Source organism: Schistocerca piceifrons, chromosome 3 (genome assembly GCF_021461385.2).
Source record: "Schistocerca piceifrons isolate TAMUIC-IGC-003096 chromosome 3, iqSchPice1.1, whole genome shotgun sequence".
In the NCBI taxonomy this organism is placed as follows: domain Eukaryota; kingdom Metazoa; phylum Arthropoda; class Insecta; order Orthoptera; family Acrididae; genus Schistocerca; species Schistocerca piceifrons.
The window spans coordinates 927691097-927708059 of record NC_060140.1 but is presented as its reverse complement, the minus strand read 5'-3'; the positions used below and the strand labels follow the sequence as shown (position 1 = coordinate 927708059).

Below are 16963 nucleotides of genomic sequence, written 5' to 3'. Positions count from 1 at the left end.
CTAACTAAGCTAAGGACATCACATACATCCATGCCCGAGGCAGGATTCGAACCTGCGACCGTAGCAGTCGCGCGGTTCCGGACTGAGCGCATAGAACCGCTAGACCACCTCGGCCAGCCTCGATACATCCACGAGGTCTTAGGCTACATTGTTTCTAGAAGTTTTTGTTATTATTGTTGGGTTAGAAAACGAAGCAAATTATCGCTGAGGTTCCATAAGACTAATACATTTAATGGAAAGCGAAAATGTGTTTTAAAAAACAAAGGAAGAAGTGGACTAGAAGTCACGTTTTGTGTTTGAATTGTGCGACATTCACCACTAGACCAATAGCAGGTACAGAACTGCAACTGCTCGAGTGGAAGACAACAATTCCTTCAGAAACTTCTGCATCCTACAGTGTTTCCAGACCACGCAGATGGCTGAACTTTGAATTCTCAGGGCAGATGGCTGAACTTTGAATTCTCAGGGGTGGTCCATTTTATTGGTGCCTTAAGTGAAGGATTCCGACTTAGTCTCAGTGGCAGCTGAATAGTGGCCAGGTTTAATGTTAAACTGTGTACATATGTTAAAACAATGCAAATAACAACATAAAATTTTAAATTAACTTAAGAAACATTATAAAATAAAACTAATACAATACAAGAGTGTTGAAGACTCAATTGACGAGGTGATACATGTGGAAGATGCAGAAAGAGAGTAAAAGATAGAACTGACAATTGTAAAAGACAGTATATGAGGTAAATTATTTGTCAGTGGTATACGAATGTCCTTACTGTAAGGAAGATGTACATATAAAACCACAGATTATATATGGTACATAACAAGAACAATAAAAATAAACAAATACATGAAAAATGGAGAAATAGGATGGAACACAGTATGAGAAGCATTGGAAAAAAGTATTAAGTGAAGTTTTTGGAGGTTTAATCTTTAGTGTTTTTCTGTTTGTTCCCTTTATGTTTTTTATTGCTTAACCTTAGTATTTTAAATTTCTTTACTACTACAGTGTCGAGGAGGGATTTACTCTGTTCGTATCTCACGCTCAATGTGTAAAATATTTTTCGATGTTGTTCATAGTACTGGACCCTCTTTGATGACGATAGTCAATTGAGACCCGGCGACAGCACTGTAAGCCGAAAACTGCTGAACGAAATAAGTTTAATATCCGATAATTTGTGTTTTGTGGGCATTAGGCCGTGGTCCAAGGCATATTTCCGTTTTTCAATGCTAAAGACATCATCAGTTTTGGGATGTAAAATATTAGGGAGAGAAATATACCTTGGATCGTGGCCTCACGTCCGTAAGACAAAAAATCATTCAGGACGCAAATACCAGCAGCGAAAATTAAAACTGTAGAACAACCACAATGCTGTCCTTTTCATTTGTGCCCTTTCAAAGGAACCATCCCGGCATTTGCCTGAAGCGATTTAGGGAAATCACGGAAAACGTAAATCAGGATGGCCGGAGACGGGATTGAACCGTCGTCCTCCCACAGAATTAGGGAAGGATGGGGAAGGAAATCGGCCATGCCCTTTCAAAGGAACCATCCCAGCATTTGCGGTTTAGGGAAATCACGGAAAACCTAAATCAGCATGGCCGGCCGCGGGTTTGAACCGTCGTCTTTCCGAATGCGAGTCCAGTGTGCTACCCACTGCTCCATCTCTCTCGTTTTAAGGTCTGTAGTATATAGTTAGAGCAAGTCGACAGGGAGGCTTGGAGGAGAGATGCGACAGACGGCTGTGTAAGCTGCCTTAGGGATGACGGTGTTTCGCAGAGTTTTGATGGCTGCCGACAGGCGACCTGGCGATGCTGGCGGGCGGCATCGTAATGGCGTGGTCGTCGCCGGCGCTGCCCAAGATGAGCCTGACCCCCTCGGAGGGGTCGTGGGCGGGGTCTCTGCCGTCGCTGGGCGCCGCCGTGGGCCCCTGGCTGGGCGGCTGGCTGTCCGACAGGCTGGGCCGCAAGGCCACCGTCATGCTGGGCGCCGCGCCCATCGCGCTCAGCTGGCTGGCGCTCATCTTCTGCGAGTACGAACCCGTCTGGCTGTGCGTCGCGCGCTTCGTGTCCGGCCTCGGCGTCGGACTCGTCTACGGCGGCATGCCGACCTACGCGGGGGAGATCTCACAGGTACACGTCGCTCCTCTCCCGTTCTCGTGCTTGCACTCGGCTGTATCCGAGGTCTTCTAGAAACTGCAATATCACTATATGTTATGTCGTATGGACAAGGAACTGGCCTTACGCAGAAGGCTAGCATTAGCATTGAAACTATCACCAGGTCTCCCTACTGGCTGAGGCAGTATTCCAGGAGGTTAACCAGACTCAATTCCGGGAGATTAACCAGACTCAATTCGCGACTCACATTCAACACTGTAGAATGGACACTGAGTTATCTCCACTCACTCTTTAATACGTTCTCCTGGGGTTACGAGTAATTAGCATTGTGCAGACAGCGATGAATTGGCGCCTACATATCTACGTATTCATCTACATATTACAGGGTGAGTCACCTAACGTTACCGCTGGATATATTTCGTAAACCACATCAAATACTGACTAATCGATTCCACAGACCGAACGTGAGGAGAGGGGCTAGTGTAATTGGTTAATACAAACCATAAAAAATGCACGGAAGTATGTTTTTTAACACAAACCTACGTTTTTTTAAATGGAACCTCGTTAGTTTTGTTAGCACATCTGAACATATAAACAAATACGTAATCAGTGCCGTTTGTTGCATTGTAAAATGTTAATTACATCCGGAGATATCGTAAGCTAAAGATGACGCTTGAGTACCACTCCTCCGCTGTTCGATCGTGTGTATCGGAGAGCACCGAATTACGTAGGGATCCAAAGGGAACGGTGATGGACCTTAGGTACAGAAGAGACTGGAACAGCACATTACGTCCACATGCTAAACCTTTTTATTGGTCTTTTTCACTGACGCACATGTACATTACCATGAGGGGTGAGGTACACGTACACACGTGGTTTCCGTTTTCAATTACGGAGTGGAATAGAGTGTGTCCCGACATGTCAGGCCAACAGATGTTCAATGTGGTGGCCATCATTTGCTGCACACAATTGCAATCTCTGGCGTAATGAATGTCGTACACGCCGCAGCACATCTGGTGTAACGTCGCCGCAGGCTGCCACAATACGTTGTTTCATATCCTCTGGGTTGTAGGCACATCACGATACACATTCTCCTTCAACGTACCCCACAGAAAGAAGTCCAGCGGTGTAAGATCAGGAGAACCGGCTGGCCAATTTATGCGTCCTCCACGTCCTATGAAACGCCCGTCGAACGTGTACCTCACCCCTCATGGTAATGTACATGTGCGTCAGTGAAAAAGACCAATAAAAAGGTATTAGCATGTGGACGTAATGTGCTGTTACAGTCTCTTCTGTACCTAAGGTCCATCACCGTTCCCTTTGGATCCCTGCGTAATTCGGTGCTCTCCGATGCACACGATCGAACAGCGGAGGAGTGGTACTCAAGCGTCAACTTTAGGTTACAATATCTCCGGATGTAATTAACATTTTACAATGCAACAAACGGCACTGATTACGTATTTGTTTATATGTTCAGATTTGCTAACAAAACTAACGGGGTTCCATTTAAAAAACGTAGGTTTGTGTTAAAAAACATACTTCCGTGCATTTTTTTATGGTTTGTATTAACCAATTACACTAGCCCCTCTCCTCACGTTCGGTCTGTGGAATCGATTCGTCAGTATTTGATGTGGTTTACGAAATGTATCCAGCGGTAATGTTAGGTGACTCACCCTGTATACTTCGCTAGCCACCAAGTGGTGTGTGCCGGAGGGCACAATTCTCGCCAAAGTCATATTTCCCCCTCCTCTGTTCCACTCGCGGAACGCGCGAGGGAAAAACGACTGTCTGAACGCCTCAGTACGAGCTATAATTTCCCTTGTCTTTGAATGGTGATCATTGCGCGATATGAAAGCTGGTGGAAATAATATACGCTCTACGTCCTCGGCGAAGATCGTATTTCGGAATTTACTGAGCAGCTCCTTCTGTTTAGCGCGCCGTCTATCTGCAAGTGTGTCCCACTTCAAACTCTCTATGAGGTTTGTAACGCTCTCGCGATGGCTAAATGTACCAGTCACGAATCTTGCCGCTCTTCTTTGGACCTTCTCAGTATCTTGAATCAGACCCAACTGTTAAGGGTCCCATACAGACGAACAATACTCCAAGACTGGACGAACTAACGTATTGTAAACTATTTCCTTTGTTGAAGGACTGCATCGCTTCAGGATTCTACCAAAAAAATTCAAATGGCTCTGAGCACTATGGGACTTAACATCTTAGGTCATCAGTCCCCTAGAACTTAGAACTACTTAAACGTAACTAACCAAAGGACATCACACACATCCATGCCCGGGGCAGGATTCGAACCTGCGACCGTAGATGTCCCGCGGTTCCGGACTGCAGCGTCTAGAACCGCACGGCCACCGCGGCCGGAAGGATTCTACCAATAAACCGCAACCTAGAGTTCGCCTTACCCGTTACTTGTGTAATCTGATCATTCCATTTGAGATCATTTCGAATAGTCACACCCAGATACTTGACGGACGTTACCGCTTCCAAAGATTGGGCATTTATTTTGTACTCGTACATTAACGGGCATTTTCGCCTTGTTAGACGAGGTAGGTTATACTTACTAATATTGAGAGATAACTGCCGGTGATTACACCACACATTTATTTTCTGCAAATCCTCATTGATTTGTTCACAACTTTCGTGTGATACTACTTTCCTGTAGACTACAGCATCATCGGCAAACAGTCTAAGGCCGATGTCAATAACATCAACCAGATCGTTTATGTAAATCGTAAAAAGCAGAGGAACTATTACGTGCCGGCCAGAGTGGCCGAGCGGTTCTAGGTGCTACAGTCTGGAGCCGCGTGACCGCTCCGGTCGCAGGTTCGAATGCTGCCTCGGGCATGGATGTGTGTCCTGTCCTTAGGTTAGTTAGGTTTAAGTACTTCTAAGTTCTAGGGGACTGATGACCACAGTCGTTAAGTCCCATAGTGCTCAGAGCCATTTGAACCATTTTTGAACTATTACGCTTCCCTGGGACACATCTGACGAGCTTCTTTCTGTTAAAGTCTCCCCGTTCAGGACGACATACTGCTTCCTGTCTGTTAGAAAACTTTCAATCCAACCGCCTATGTCATCCGATAGACCGTAAGCGCGCACTTTTTGTAGCAAGCGACAGTGCGGAACTGAGTCGAACGCCTTTCGAAAGTCGAGAAATATGGCATCAACCTGGGTGCCGGTATCTAGAGCCTGTTGTGTATCAAGCACAAAGAGGGCCAGATGTGTCTCGCATAACCGTTGTTTCCTAAAACCGTGCTGGTTTCTGCAGATGAGCTCCTCAGAGTCTAGAAAGGTCGTAACACGTAACACATAACACATAACACTGGTCCACAGTGGATCTTTTACAGAAATCAAAGTAGATGTACTAACAGATTTCGTTGTGCTGAATACGAATATCACGATTAAAATTGTCTCCTATTTCAGGGTTACGAGTATGTTGAGACTTTAGGCTCCACGTACATTACTTCTATAATCAACAGGATATACACCTTAACTACACTTACCTAGTTTATTCGAGCCAGTTCTTTTCTTGCTCTTGTCGGGAACAGCTTACGGCGCCAGCAGAAATCAGCCAAGATAGCGACAGTTCACTGTCCTGTGTACTGCTGTTACATGAGAGAAATGTCCTGGTTGAACGACTCGCACCTCTCAGGGAACATGTCGAGGTGGGAGTCAAGGAAGTGCATCTTCGGAACTATGTTGCAGCCAATGACTTTATAAACGTGAATGAGTTCGTCCACAAGGTCCCTGTAGTTCTGGACTCTCCTGCTTCCCAAGATGAGTGTTGTCTCTTTATGAAACAAAGCCATGCATACAGGTGATCAGAGGTTATTATGAACTCAAAGCGTACGTCCTCCAACAGCTGGCGTACGTGTGAACCATCGAATATCACTTTTGTCATCTGCTGTGTGCTCAGTTGTGGGAACTTCGTACACAAATTGTGAAATCCTGCTGCATCTATAGCTACGTCTATATGGTTACTCTGCAATTCACACTTAAGTGCCTGGAAGAGGGTTCAGCGAACCATTTTCATACTACTTCTCTACCATTCCACTCTCGAATGGCGCGTGGGAAAAAGGAACACCTAAATCTTCCCGTTCGAGCTCTCATTTCTGTTATTTTATTATGATGATCATTTTTCCCTACGTGGGTGGGTGTCAAAAAAATATTTTCGTATTCGGAAGAGAAAGTTGGTGATTGAAATTTCGTAAATAGATCTCGCCGAAAAGAAAACCGCCTTTGTTTCAGTGACTGCCACCCCAACTCGTGTATCATATCAGTGACACTCTCACCCCTATTGCGCGATAACACGAAACGAATTGCCCTTATTTGCACTTTTTCGATGTCCACCTGCCTGGTAAGGATCCCACACCGCGCAACAATATTCCAGCAGAGGACGGACAAGAGTAATGTAGGCTGTCTATTTAGTGGATTTGTCGCATGTTCTGCATTCCTGTTCATTCCCTTAACAAATGCCGTCATGAGTCCAACATGTGCGATGGTGGGAGAACAATTTTGTTCGGACTCACTAGTGTTTCTTCGGCAATATTTTCTGCCACAGGCACGAGAAATGCTCATGGAGGCCATTTCCTCTGTGTACGATACTTATTGTAACCACCCTTGCAAACCCAACAGCAGCGCCATGTATATGAGTTTTCCACATACCAACCATTCATATTTATTGTAATTAACACAGTTTACAACGTACACTGAACAGCCAGAACACTACGACCACCTACTTAATAGCTGGTATGTCCACCTGTAGCACAGATAACAGCGGCGACCCGTCGTGGCGTGGAAGCAATGAGACCTCGGTAGGTGGCTGGAGATAGTTGGCACCACAACTGTACACTCAAATCACATAATTCCTGTAAATTCCGGGATGAGGGGCTATGAGCTCTGACACCACGTTCAGTCACATCCCAGATACGTTCTATCAGGTTCAGATCTGGTGAGTTGAAAGACAGTGTATCAACTGGAACTCGCCACTGTGCTCCTCAAACCAATCCATCAAACTCCTGGCCTTGTGATATGCCACATTCTCAAGTTGAAAAATGCCATTGGGAAACATGACTGTCATGAAGAGGTGTACATGGTCTGCAGCCAGTGCACAGTTCGATACCTATTGGCCATAGCGATGCGTTGCATGAGCTCCACTGGACCCACAGATGCCCACGTGAATGTTTCCCAGAGCATAATAAGAAAGCACTCCGTCTTCAGGCCACAAGTGGCCCATCGGGACCATCCGACCGCCGTGTCATCCTCTGTTGACGATGCGGATAGGAGCGGCGTGTGGTCAGCACACCGCTCTCCCGGTCGTTACGATGGTTTTCTTTGACCGGAGCCGCTACTATTCAGTCGAGTAGCTCCTCAGTTGTCATCACGAGGCTGAGTGCACCCCAAAAAATGGCAACAGCGCACCCATCCAAGTGCCGGCCACGCCCGACAGCGCTTAACTTCGGTGATCTCACGGGAACCGGTGTGTCCACTGTGGCAAGGCCGTTGCCCCCAGAGCATAATGGAGGTGTCTAAAAGCTGGTCTGTGTCCCGTAGTACTGGTGCCAAGGCGCTTTTCCCCTGGAAGATGATGGATTCAAGAAGCTGTTCCCCTGGAAGACGAATTCGCGCCCTCCCATCGGCATGATGTCAACTTCCAGTGCCGATGGTGACATACCCATTACAGTCATAGTTTTCAATGTCATGTCATTAACACTGGCACATACATGGGTCGTCAGCTGCATAGGATTATTATTAGGAGTGTCGGGTGCAGTGTGTGTTCAGACACACTTGTACTCCATCCAGCATTAAAGTCTGATGTTAGTTCCACCACAGTTCGCTGCGTGTCCTGTTTTACCAGTGCGCCCAGCCTACAACGTCCAACATCTGAAATGAGGGGTGGCTGCGCAACCCTAACACATCTGTATGTCCTTTCACCTTCGTTTCGCCATGCACTGAACACATACTCCACAGCGCTCCTCGACCGCCCGACAATTCGTGCAGTTTCCAAACTGCTTATGCTGAGCCTCCATGTCATAAGAATCTGCCCCCACTCAAACTTTGACAGATTGCGCCCCTTCGCCATTCTACACACGGACAGCACACTCACTGATACTATATGCACCATGTGTATCTGAATAGCAGCCATTCCTCGCCAGGCGACGCTGCTATCGCCTGGATAGGTGAAATTAAACGAGCGTATGGCATAGTTGGTCAGAAGGCCTCTATTCGGGGAAGTTGGGCCGCCAAGTGCAAGCCTTATTTCAATCGACGCCACATTGGGCGACTTGCGCGCCGGTGATGAGGATGAAATGACGATGAGGACAACACAACACCGAGTCTCCGAGAGGAGAAAATCTCCAACCCGCCCGGGAATCGAACCCGGGCCAGCTTGCATTGGAGGCAACCACGTTACCATCCAGCGAAGCAGGTGAACGCCTGGATAGGTTTATATCGATAACAGGTCGGTGGCAATAATGTGGTCTAGGGGTAGCGTCTTTGATTCATAGTCAAAACGTCTTCGGCCCCGGGTTCGATCCCCGCCACTGCCTAAATTTTGATGAATAATCAGCATTGGCGGCCGAAGACTTCCGGCATAAGAAGTCAGCCTCATTCTGCCAACGGCCTTGTCAAAGAGGGCGGAGGAGCGGATAGAGGTTCAGGGCACTCTCTTGTCCTAGGGGTGGGAAATTGCCCCTAAAGGCGGAAGAATCAGCAATGATCAACGACATGAGGATGCAGAAGGCAATGGAAACCACTGCATTAAAGACACATAACGTGTATCCACAGGACATGTGGCCTGTAATTGAAGAAGTGTCATGATGATCTCTCCATTGGCAAAAGATTCCGGAATAGTCCCCCATTCGGATCTCCGGGAGGGGACTGCCAAGGGGGAGGTTACCATGAGAAAAAGATTGAATAATCAACGAAGGGATAACGTTCTACGAGTCGGGGCGTGGAATGTCAGAAGCTTAAACGTGGCAGGGAAACTAGAAAATCTGAAAAAGGAAATGCAAAGGCTCGATCTAGATATAGTAGGGGTCAGTGAAGTGAAGTGGAAGGAAGACAAGGATTTCTGGTCAGATGAGTATAGGGTAATATCAACAGCAGCAGAAAATGGTATAACAGGTGTAGGATTCCTTATGAGTAGGAAGGTAGGGCAGAGGGTGTGTTACTGTGAACAGTTCAGTGACCGGGTTGTTCTAATAAGAATCGACAGCAGACCAACACCGACAACGATATTTCAGGTATACATGCCGACGTCGCAAGCTGAAGATGAACAGATAGAGAAAGTGTATGAGGATATTGAAAGGGTAATGCAGTATGTAAAGGGAGACGAAAATCTAATAGTCATGGGCGACTGGAATGCAGTTGTAGGGGAAGGAGTAGAAGAAAAGGTTACCGGAGAATATGGGCTTGGGACAAGGAATGAAAGAGGAGAAAGACTAATTGAGTTCTGTAACAAGTTTCAGCTAGTAATAGCGAATACCCTGTTCAAGAATCACAAGAGGAGGAGGTATACTTGGAAAAGGCCGGGAGATACGGGAAGATTTCAATTAGATTACATCATGGTCAGACAGAGATTCCGAAATCAGATACTGGATTGTAAGGCGTACCCAGGAGCAGATATAGACTCAGATCACAATATAGTAGTGATGAAGAGTAGGCTGAAGTTCAAGACATTAGTCAGGAAGAATCAATACGCAAAGAAGTGGGATACGGAAGTACTAAGAAATGACGAGATACGTTTGAAGTTCTCTAACGCTATAGATATAGCAATAAGGAATAGCGCAGTAGGCAGTACAGTTGAAGAGGAATGGGCATCTCTAAAGAGGGCCATCACAGAAGTTGGGAAGGAAAACATAGGTACAAAGAAGGTAGCTGCGAAGAAACCATGGGTAACAGAAGAAATACTTCAGTTGATTGATGAAAGGAGGAAGTACAAACATGTTCCAGGAAAATCAGGAATACAGAAATACAAGTCGCTGAGGAATGAAATAAATAGGAAGTGCAGGGAAGCTAAGACGAAATGGCTGCAGGAAAAATGTGAAGACATCGAAAAAGATATAATTGTCGGAAGGACAGACTCAGCATACAGGAAAGTCAAAACAACCTTCTGTGACATTAAAAGCAACGGTGGTAACATTAAGAGTGCAACGGGAATTCCACGGTTAAATGCAGAGGAGAGAGCAGATAGGTGGAAAGAATACATTGAAAGCCTCTATGAGGGTGAAGATTTGTCTGATGTGATAGAAGAAGAAACAGGAGTCGATTTAGAAGAGATAGGGGATCCAGTATTAGAATCGGAATTTAAAAGAGCTTTGGAGGACTTGCGGTCAAATAAGGCAGAAGGGATAGATAACATTCCATCAGAATTTCTAAAATCATTGGGGGAAGTGGCAACAAAACGACTATTCACGTTGGTGTATAGAATATATGAGTCTGGCGATACACCATCTGACTTTCGGAAAAGCATCATCCACACAATTCCGAAGACGGCAAGAGCTGACAAGTGCGAGAATTATCGCACAATCAGCTTAACAGCTCATGCATCGCAGCTGCTTACAAGAATAATATACAGAAGAATGGAAAAGAAAATTGAGAATGCGCTAGGTGACGATCAGTTTGGCTTTAGGAAAAGTAAAGGGACGAGAGCGGCAATTCTGACGTTACGGCTAATAATGGAAGCAAGGCTAAAGAAAAATCAAGACCCTTTCATAGGATTTGTCGACCTGGAAAAAGCGTTCGACAATATAAAATGGTGCAAGCTGTTCGAGATTCTGAAAAAAGTAGGGGTAAGCTATAGGGAGAGAGGGGTCATATACAATATGTACAACAACCATGAGGGAATAATAAGAGTGGACGATCAAGAACGAAGTGCTCGTATTAAGAAGGGTGTAAGACAAGGCTGTAGCCTTTCGCCCCTACTCTTCAATCTGTACATCGAGGAAGCTATGATGGAAGTAAAAGAAAGGTTCAGGAGTGGAATTAAAATACAAGGTGATAGGATATCAATGATACGATTCGCTGATGACATTGCTATCCTGAGTGAAAGTGAAGAAGAATTAAATGATCTGCTGAACGGAATGAACAGTCTAATGAGTTTGAGAGTAAATCGGAGAAAGACGAAGGTAATGAGAAGTAGTAGAAATGAGAACAGCGAGAAACTTAACATCAAGATTGATGGTCACGAAGTCAATGAAGTTAAGGAATTCTGCTACCTAGGCAGTAAAATAACCAATGACGATGGAGCAAGGAGGACATCAAAAGCAGACTCGCTATGGCAAAAAAGGCATTCCTGGCTAAGAGAAGTCTACTAATATCAAATACTGGCCTTAATTTGAGGAAGAAATTTCTGAGGATGTACGTCTGGAGTATAGCATTGTATGGCAGTGAAACGTGGACTGTGGGAAAACCGGAACAGAAGAGAATCGAAGCATTTAAGATGTGGTGCTATAGACGTCTACGCAGAATCGGAGAGGAAAGGAATATGTGGAAAACACTGCTAAGGAGAAGGGACAGGATGATAGGACATCTGCTAAGACATGAGGGAATGACTTCCATGGTACTAGAGGGAGCTGTAGAGGGCAAAAACTGTAGAGGAAGACAGAGATTGGAATACGTCAAGCAAATAATTGAGGACGTAGGTTGCAAGTGCTACTCTGAGTAAAGCTGTGAGTACCGGGCGTGAGTCGTGCTTCGGTAGCCCAGATGGTAGAGCACTTGCCCGCGAAAGGCAAAGGTCCCGAGTTCGAGTCTCGGTCGGGCACACAGTTTTAATCTGCCAGGAAGTTTCATATCAGCACACACTCCGCTGCAGAATGAAAATCTCATTCTGGACTTTTCACAATGATTTTGCATGTAGCTCTTATAATGTCCCATAAGTGTGACTGTGAAACATACACATTATTTACTTGTAACCTCGAGCTAGGAGACTATTTTAAGCTTGATATTCGTGTTCAGTGCACGTAAATCTATAAAATACGTTTAATTTCGTCTCTGTAAAAAATAAAAAGTGAAAATTTGTGGACCAGTATAATTCATTATGCAGGCGATTGCACGCCGTGGGAAGGAATGCTAGTTTTGAAGAACGCAGCATCTGAGGTGCTTCCACAGCATGCTGACAGCGAAAACTAGGACTGGTAACAAATTATAATCGAGCTCGGACGCACTAATGAATTCCACATACACTACAGCGCTCGATAGCGTGAGGGACCCTTCAATCGCACCGTCTCAGTTTTTTCAAGCAATGCAATCTGGCCAAAACACATATCAAAGATACCTTGCTCTGTCCCACCGAGTCCCCTTCTAAGAACACCGGACCAGGTAAAGTCAATGACGGGTGAACATCTTGGCATTCTGTCAGGGATTTTCTTCAGTTTGTAAAGTGATGAGCCGACTAACCTTTTCTAGCACTTACTTCGAGTGACTATCATTCATTACTCGATCAGCAATGATATTTGCATGTGTAATTTCTTAATTTTTCTGGCAGACTCAAGCAGTCACTGTGTGTCCAGCATGGATTTGTCTTCCCATAATTGTGCGCAGGTCATGTCTGAAAAAGGCCATAAATCAGTATAAAAGTTCTTCAAAACCTTCTTTGTGGCGTAATATAGTCTGTTATATTACATTAATGCCAACATGGAAGAATCCATGGACATTATTTTGGGAACAGAAAAGGGTTGTAGTAAAAAGGCTGACCATCCTTAAATTAAAATTTTGCTTTCTGGCAAAGTTTACAAAGTTATTCAGTTCAATGTCGTATCTGCATACTAACACTAACACTGTGCGGGAGCAGTATGATGTAGAGGAAGGGAGGAGGTAACGTGTGGGGAGGAGGAAAACGGACAGTGGGAACGATAGAGGGGAAAGGAAGAATAGGAGAGATAAGGTTCAAATGGTTCAAATGGCTTTGAGCACTATGGGACTTAACATCTGTGGTCATCAGTCCCCTAGAACTTAGAACTACTTAAACCTAACTAACCTAAGGACATCACACACATCAATGCCCGAGGCAGGATTCGAACCCGCGACCGTAGCAGTCGCGCGGTTCCGGACTGAGCGCCTAGAACCGCTAGACCACCGCGGCCGGCGAGAGATAAGGAGAAGCGACAGAGTTGAGAGGAATGGAAGGGAACGGTGGGGAAGGGAGAGGACAAGCGAGGTGGGGAGGAAAGGGGGCGGGGGAGGGGAGACAGAAGAAGAGGAGAGGAGAGAAGAGAAGTAGTGGAAGCGGGAGGAGAGTGGTGAAGAAGGAGTGAGTGGAGTGTGTTGGCTGGGAATGGAAGGTTGTAAGACTACCGCGTACTATCAGATTAGTAACATATCGATAATGTTCCTCCTGTGAAAGAATTTTTTTTTTTAGTGATTGTGACTGCGCGCATTGGAAAGGTATTATATTGTTTATCGACTCAGGAAAGATTGCCGTTGAGAGGAAACAATAGAAAAAACAAATGGGAATCGAACCAAGTTTCTATTAGTAATAAAATAAACTGTAGTAAAAGGTAAAGGTCGCCATCCTAAATAGGCAAAGTTGTACCAAGTACTAACATGGTTCATAAAGAAAGTTACCTACTGTGATTGACTTTACTTGATACCGAACTTGTGTTTTCTGGTAAAGTGGAAGACAGTAGCACAATTTAGCAAGTAACACACAGGTGATTTGTCTTCAACTACACAGGAGGAGTATAAGACGTTTAGGCATCAACTGGCTCTTAATAACACTTACTATCTGTGCATTACAATAGGGAGATAATGATATTTATAGGTAAATGCTTACTAATGGTGTAGCAGTACTAACTTGGACAAGAGGTTCTTTTGTCACTTTAACTAAAGGAAATTACTAGTGTTGAATTATTTATGAAGTAATTGTATCTTTTGTACAGATCATTGTTTCCATTCTCAAGGAATATTCAGTAGTTAGCTTAAGTGGAACACCTGAAACCTTGATTCAGTATAGTTTGAATGTTTGTACCAGTTGGTTATACTTGATTACTGTTGTTATAATGCGACATTTAAAACTTAACTATCGGTGGAATCAGATCGAGGTTGAGCACTTTAGTCACAACACAATATAGAAAACACTGTTAACAACATAACACATGAAGTTGCACATGTTATTACTACAATAAAAAATCTTCGGATACTTTAATTTTCTCTCAGTAATTGTACTTTGATGAAACATTAAATGTCCCTTTATGAAAACTTATGCTCACTAAATGATTATGTACTTTACAACTTCACAAATTTTATTAACTTTCGTCAAGGAAGATAATGGCTTTTCAGTTGAATAACATAGGATACTTGGATTTATCGTAGCACTTGGGATAGGACCCTCCACAGGAAAATGACTAGTGATAGAACACGGTGGTTCGAAACAAAGTTTACAGAACACTGAATTATTATTGAAAATGAAGCCATATGACTGTTCTATGCAATTATTCACATGAACCATGGACTATGCCGTTGGTGGGGAGGCTTGCGTGGCTCAGCGATACAGATAGCCGTACCGTAGGTGCAACCACAACGGAGGGGTATCTGTTGAGAGGCGAGAAAACCGTGTGGTTCCTGAAGAAGGGCAGCAGCGTTTTCAGTACTTGCAGAAGCAACAGTCTGGATGATTGACTGATATGGCCTTGTAACACTAACCAAAACGGCCTTGCTGTGCTGGTACTGCGAACGGCTGAGAGCAAGGGGAAACTACAGCCGTAATTTTTCCCGAGGACATGCAGCTTTACTGTATGGTGAAATGATGATGGCGTCCTCTTAGGTAAAATATTCCAGAGGTAAAAGAGTCCCCCATTTGGATCTCCGGGCGGGGACTACTCAAGAGGACGTTGTTATCAGGAGAAAGAAAACTGGCGTTCTACGGATCGGAGCGTGGAATGTCAGATCTCTTAATCGGGCCAGTAGGTTAGAAAATTTAAAAAGGGAAATGGATAGGTTAAAGTTAGATATAGTGGGACTTAGTCATGTTCGGTGGCAGGAGGAACAAGACTTCTGGTCAGGTGACTACAGGGTTATAAACAAAAAATCAAATAGGGGTCATGCAGGAGTAGGTTTAATAATGAATAGGAAAATAGGAATGCGGGTAAGCTACTACAAACAGCATAGTGAACGCATTATTGTGACCAAGATAGATACGAAGCCCACGCCTACCACAGTAGTACATCTTTATATGCCAGCTAGCTCCGCAGATGACGAAGAAATTAATGAAATTTATGATGAGATAAAGGAAATTTTTCAGATAGTGAAGGGAGACGAAAATTTAATAGTCATGAGTGACTGGAGTTCGATAGTAGGAAAATGGAGAAAAGGAAACGTAGTAGGTGAATATGGATTGGGGGTAAGAAATGAAAGAGGAAGCCCCTGGTAGAATTTTGCACAGAGCATAACTTAATCATAGCTAACACTTGGTTCAAGAATCATAAAAGAAGGTTGTATACATGGAAGAAGCCTGGAGATACTGACAGGTTTCGGATTGATTATATAATGGTAAGACAGAAATTCAGGAACCAGGTTTGACGTTGTAAGACATTTCTAGCGCAATCGATTGGATATGAGCTGTAGATTAAAACTGAAGAAACTGCAAAAAGCTGGGAATTTGAGGAGATGGGACATGGATAAACTGAAAGACCCAGAGATTGTAGAGAGATTCCGGGAGAGCATTAGGGAACGATTGACAAGAATCGGGGAAAAATACAGTAGAAGAAGAATTAAAGAGACCTTTGGAGAAAAGGGAACCATTTGTATGAATATCAACAGCACAGATGGAAACCCAATTCTAAGCAAAGAAGGGAAAGCAGAAAGGTGGAAGGAGTGTATAGAGGGTCTATACAAGGGCGATGTTCTTGCAGACAATATTATAGAAATGGAAGAGAATGTAGATGAAGATGAAATGGGAGATACGATACTGCGCGAAGAGTTTGACAGAGCACTGAAAGACCTGAGTCAAAACAAGGCACCGGGAGTGGACAACATTCCATTGGAACTACTGACGGCCTTGGGAGAGCCAGGCATAACAAAACTTTACCATCCAGTGAGCAAGATATATGAGATAGGCGGAATACCCTCAGACGTCAAGAAGAATATAATAATTCCAAGCCGGCCGGGGTGGCCGAGCGGTTCTAGGCGCTACAGTCTGGAACCGCGCGACCGCTCCGGTCGCAGGTTCGAATCCTGCCTCACGCATGGATGTGTGTGATGTCCTTAGGTTAGTTAGGTTTAAGTAGTTTTAAGTTCTAGGGTACTGATGACCTGAGAAGTTAAGTGCCATAGTGCTCAGAGCCATTTGAATAATTCCAATCCCAAAGAAAGCAGGTGTTGATAGATGTGAAAATTACTGAACTATCAATTTAATAAGCCACTGCTGCAAGATACTGACACAAATTCCTTACAGACGAATAGAAAGACTGGTAGAAGCGAGACCTCGGGGAAAATCAATTTGGATTCCATAGAAATGTTGGAACACGTGAGGCAAAACTGACCCTAAGACTTATCTTGGAAGAAAGATTAAGGAAAGGCAAACCTACGTTTCTAGCATTTGTAGACTTTTGACAATGTTGACTGGAATACTCTGTTTAAAATTCTGAAGGTGGCAGGAGTAAAAATACGGGGAGCGAAAGGCTATTTACAGCTTGTACAGAAACGAGATGGCAGTTATTAGAGTCGAGGGGCATGAAAGGGAAGCAATGGTTGGAATGAGCGTGAGACAGAGTTGTAGCCTATGCCTGATGTTATTCAATCTGTATATTGAGCAAGCAGTAATGGAAACAAAAGAAAAATTTGGAGTTGGAATTAAAATCCATGGAGAAGAAATAAAAACGTTGAGGTTCGCCGATGA

General features: G+C 44.4%; 1 protein-coding gene across 1 annotated transcript in view; it reads left to right on the top strand.

Annotated features, from left to right (window-relative positions):
* Positions 1 to 1974: 1974 nt before the first annotated feature.
* LOC124789233 (facilitated trehalose transporter Tret1-like) overlaps positions 1975 to 16963 on the top strand; it is a 63388-nt gene continuing 48399 nt past the window's right edge. Inside the window, exon 1 of the mRNA XM_047256527.1 lies at positions 1975 to 2127. Within this exon, the coding sequence (XP_047112483.1) occupies positions 1975 to 2127 (153 nt within the window). The remainder of the gene's footprint in view (positions 2128 to 16963) is intronic.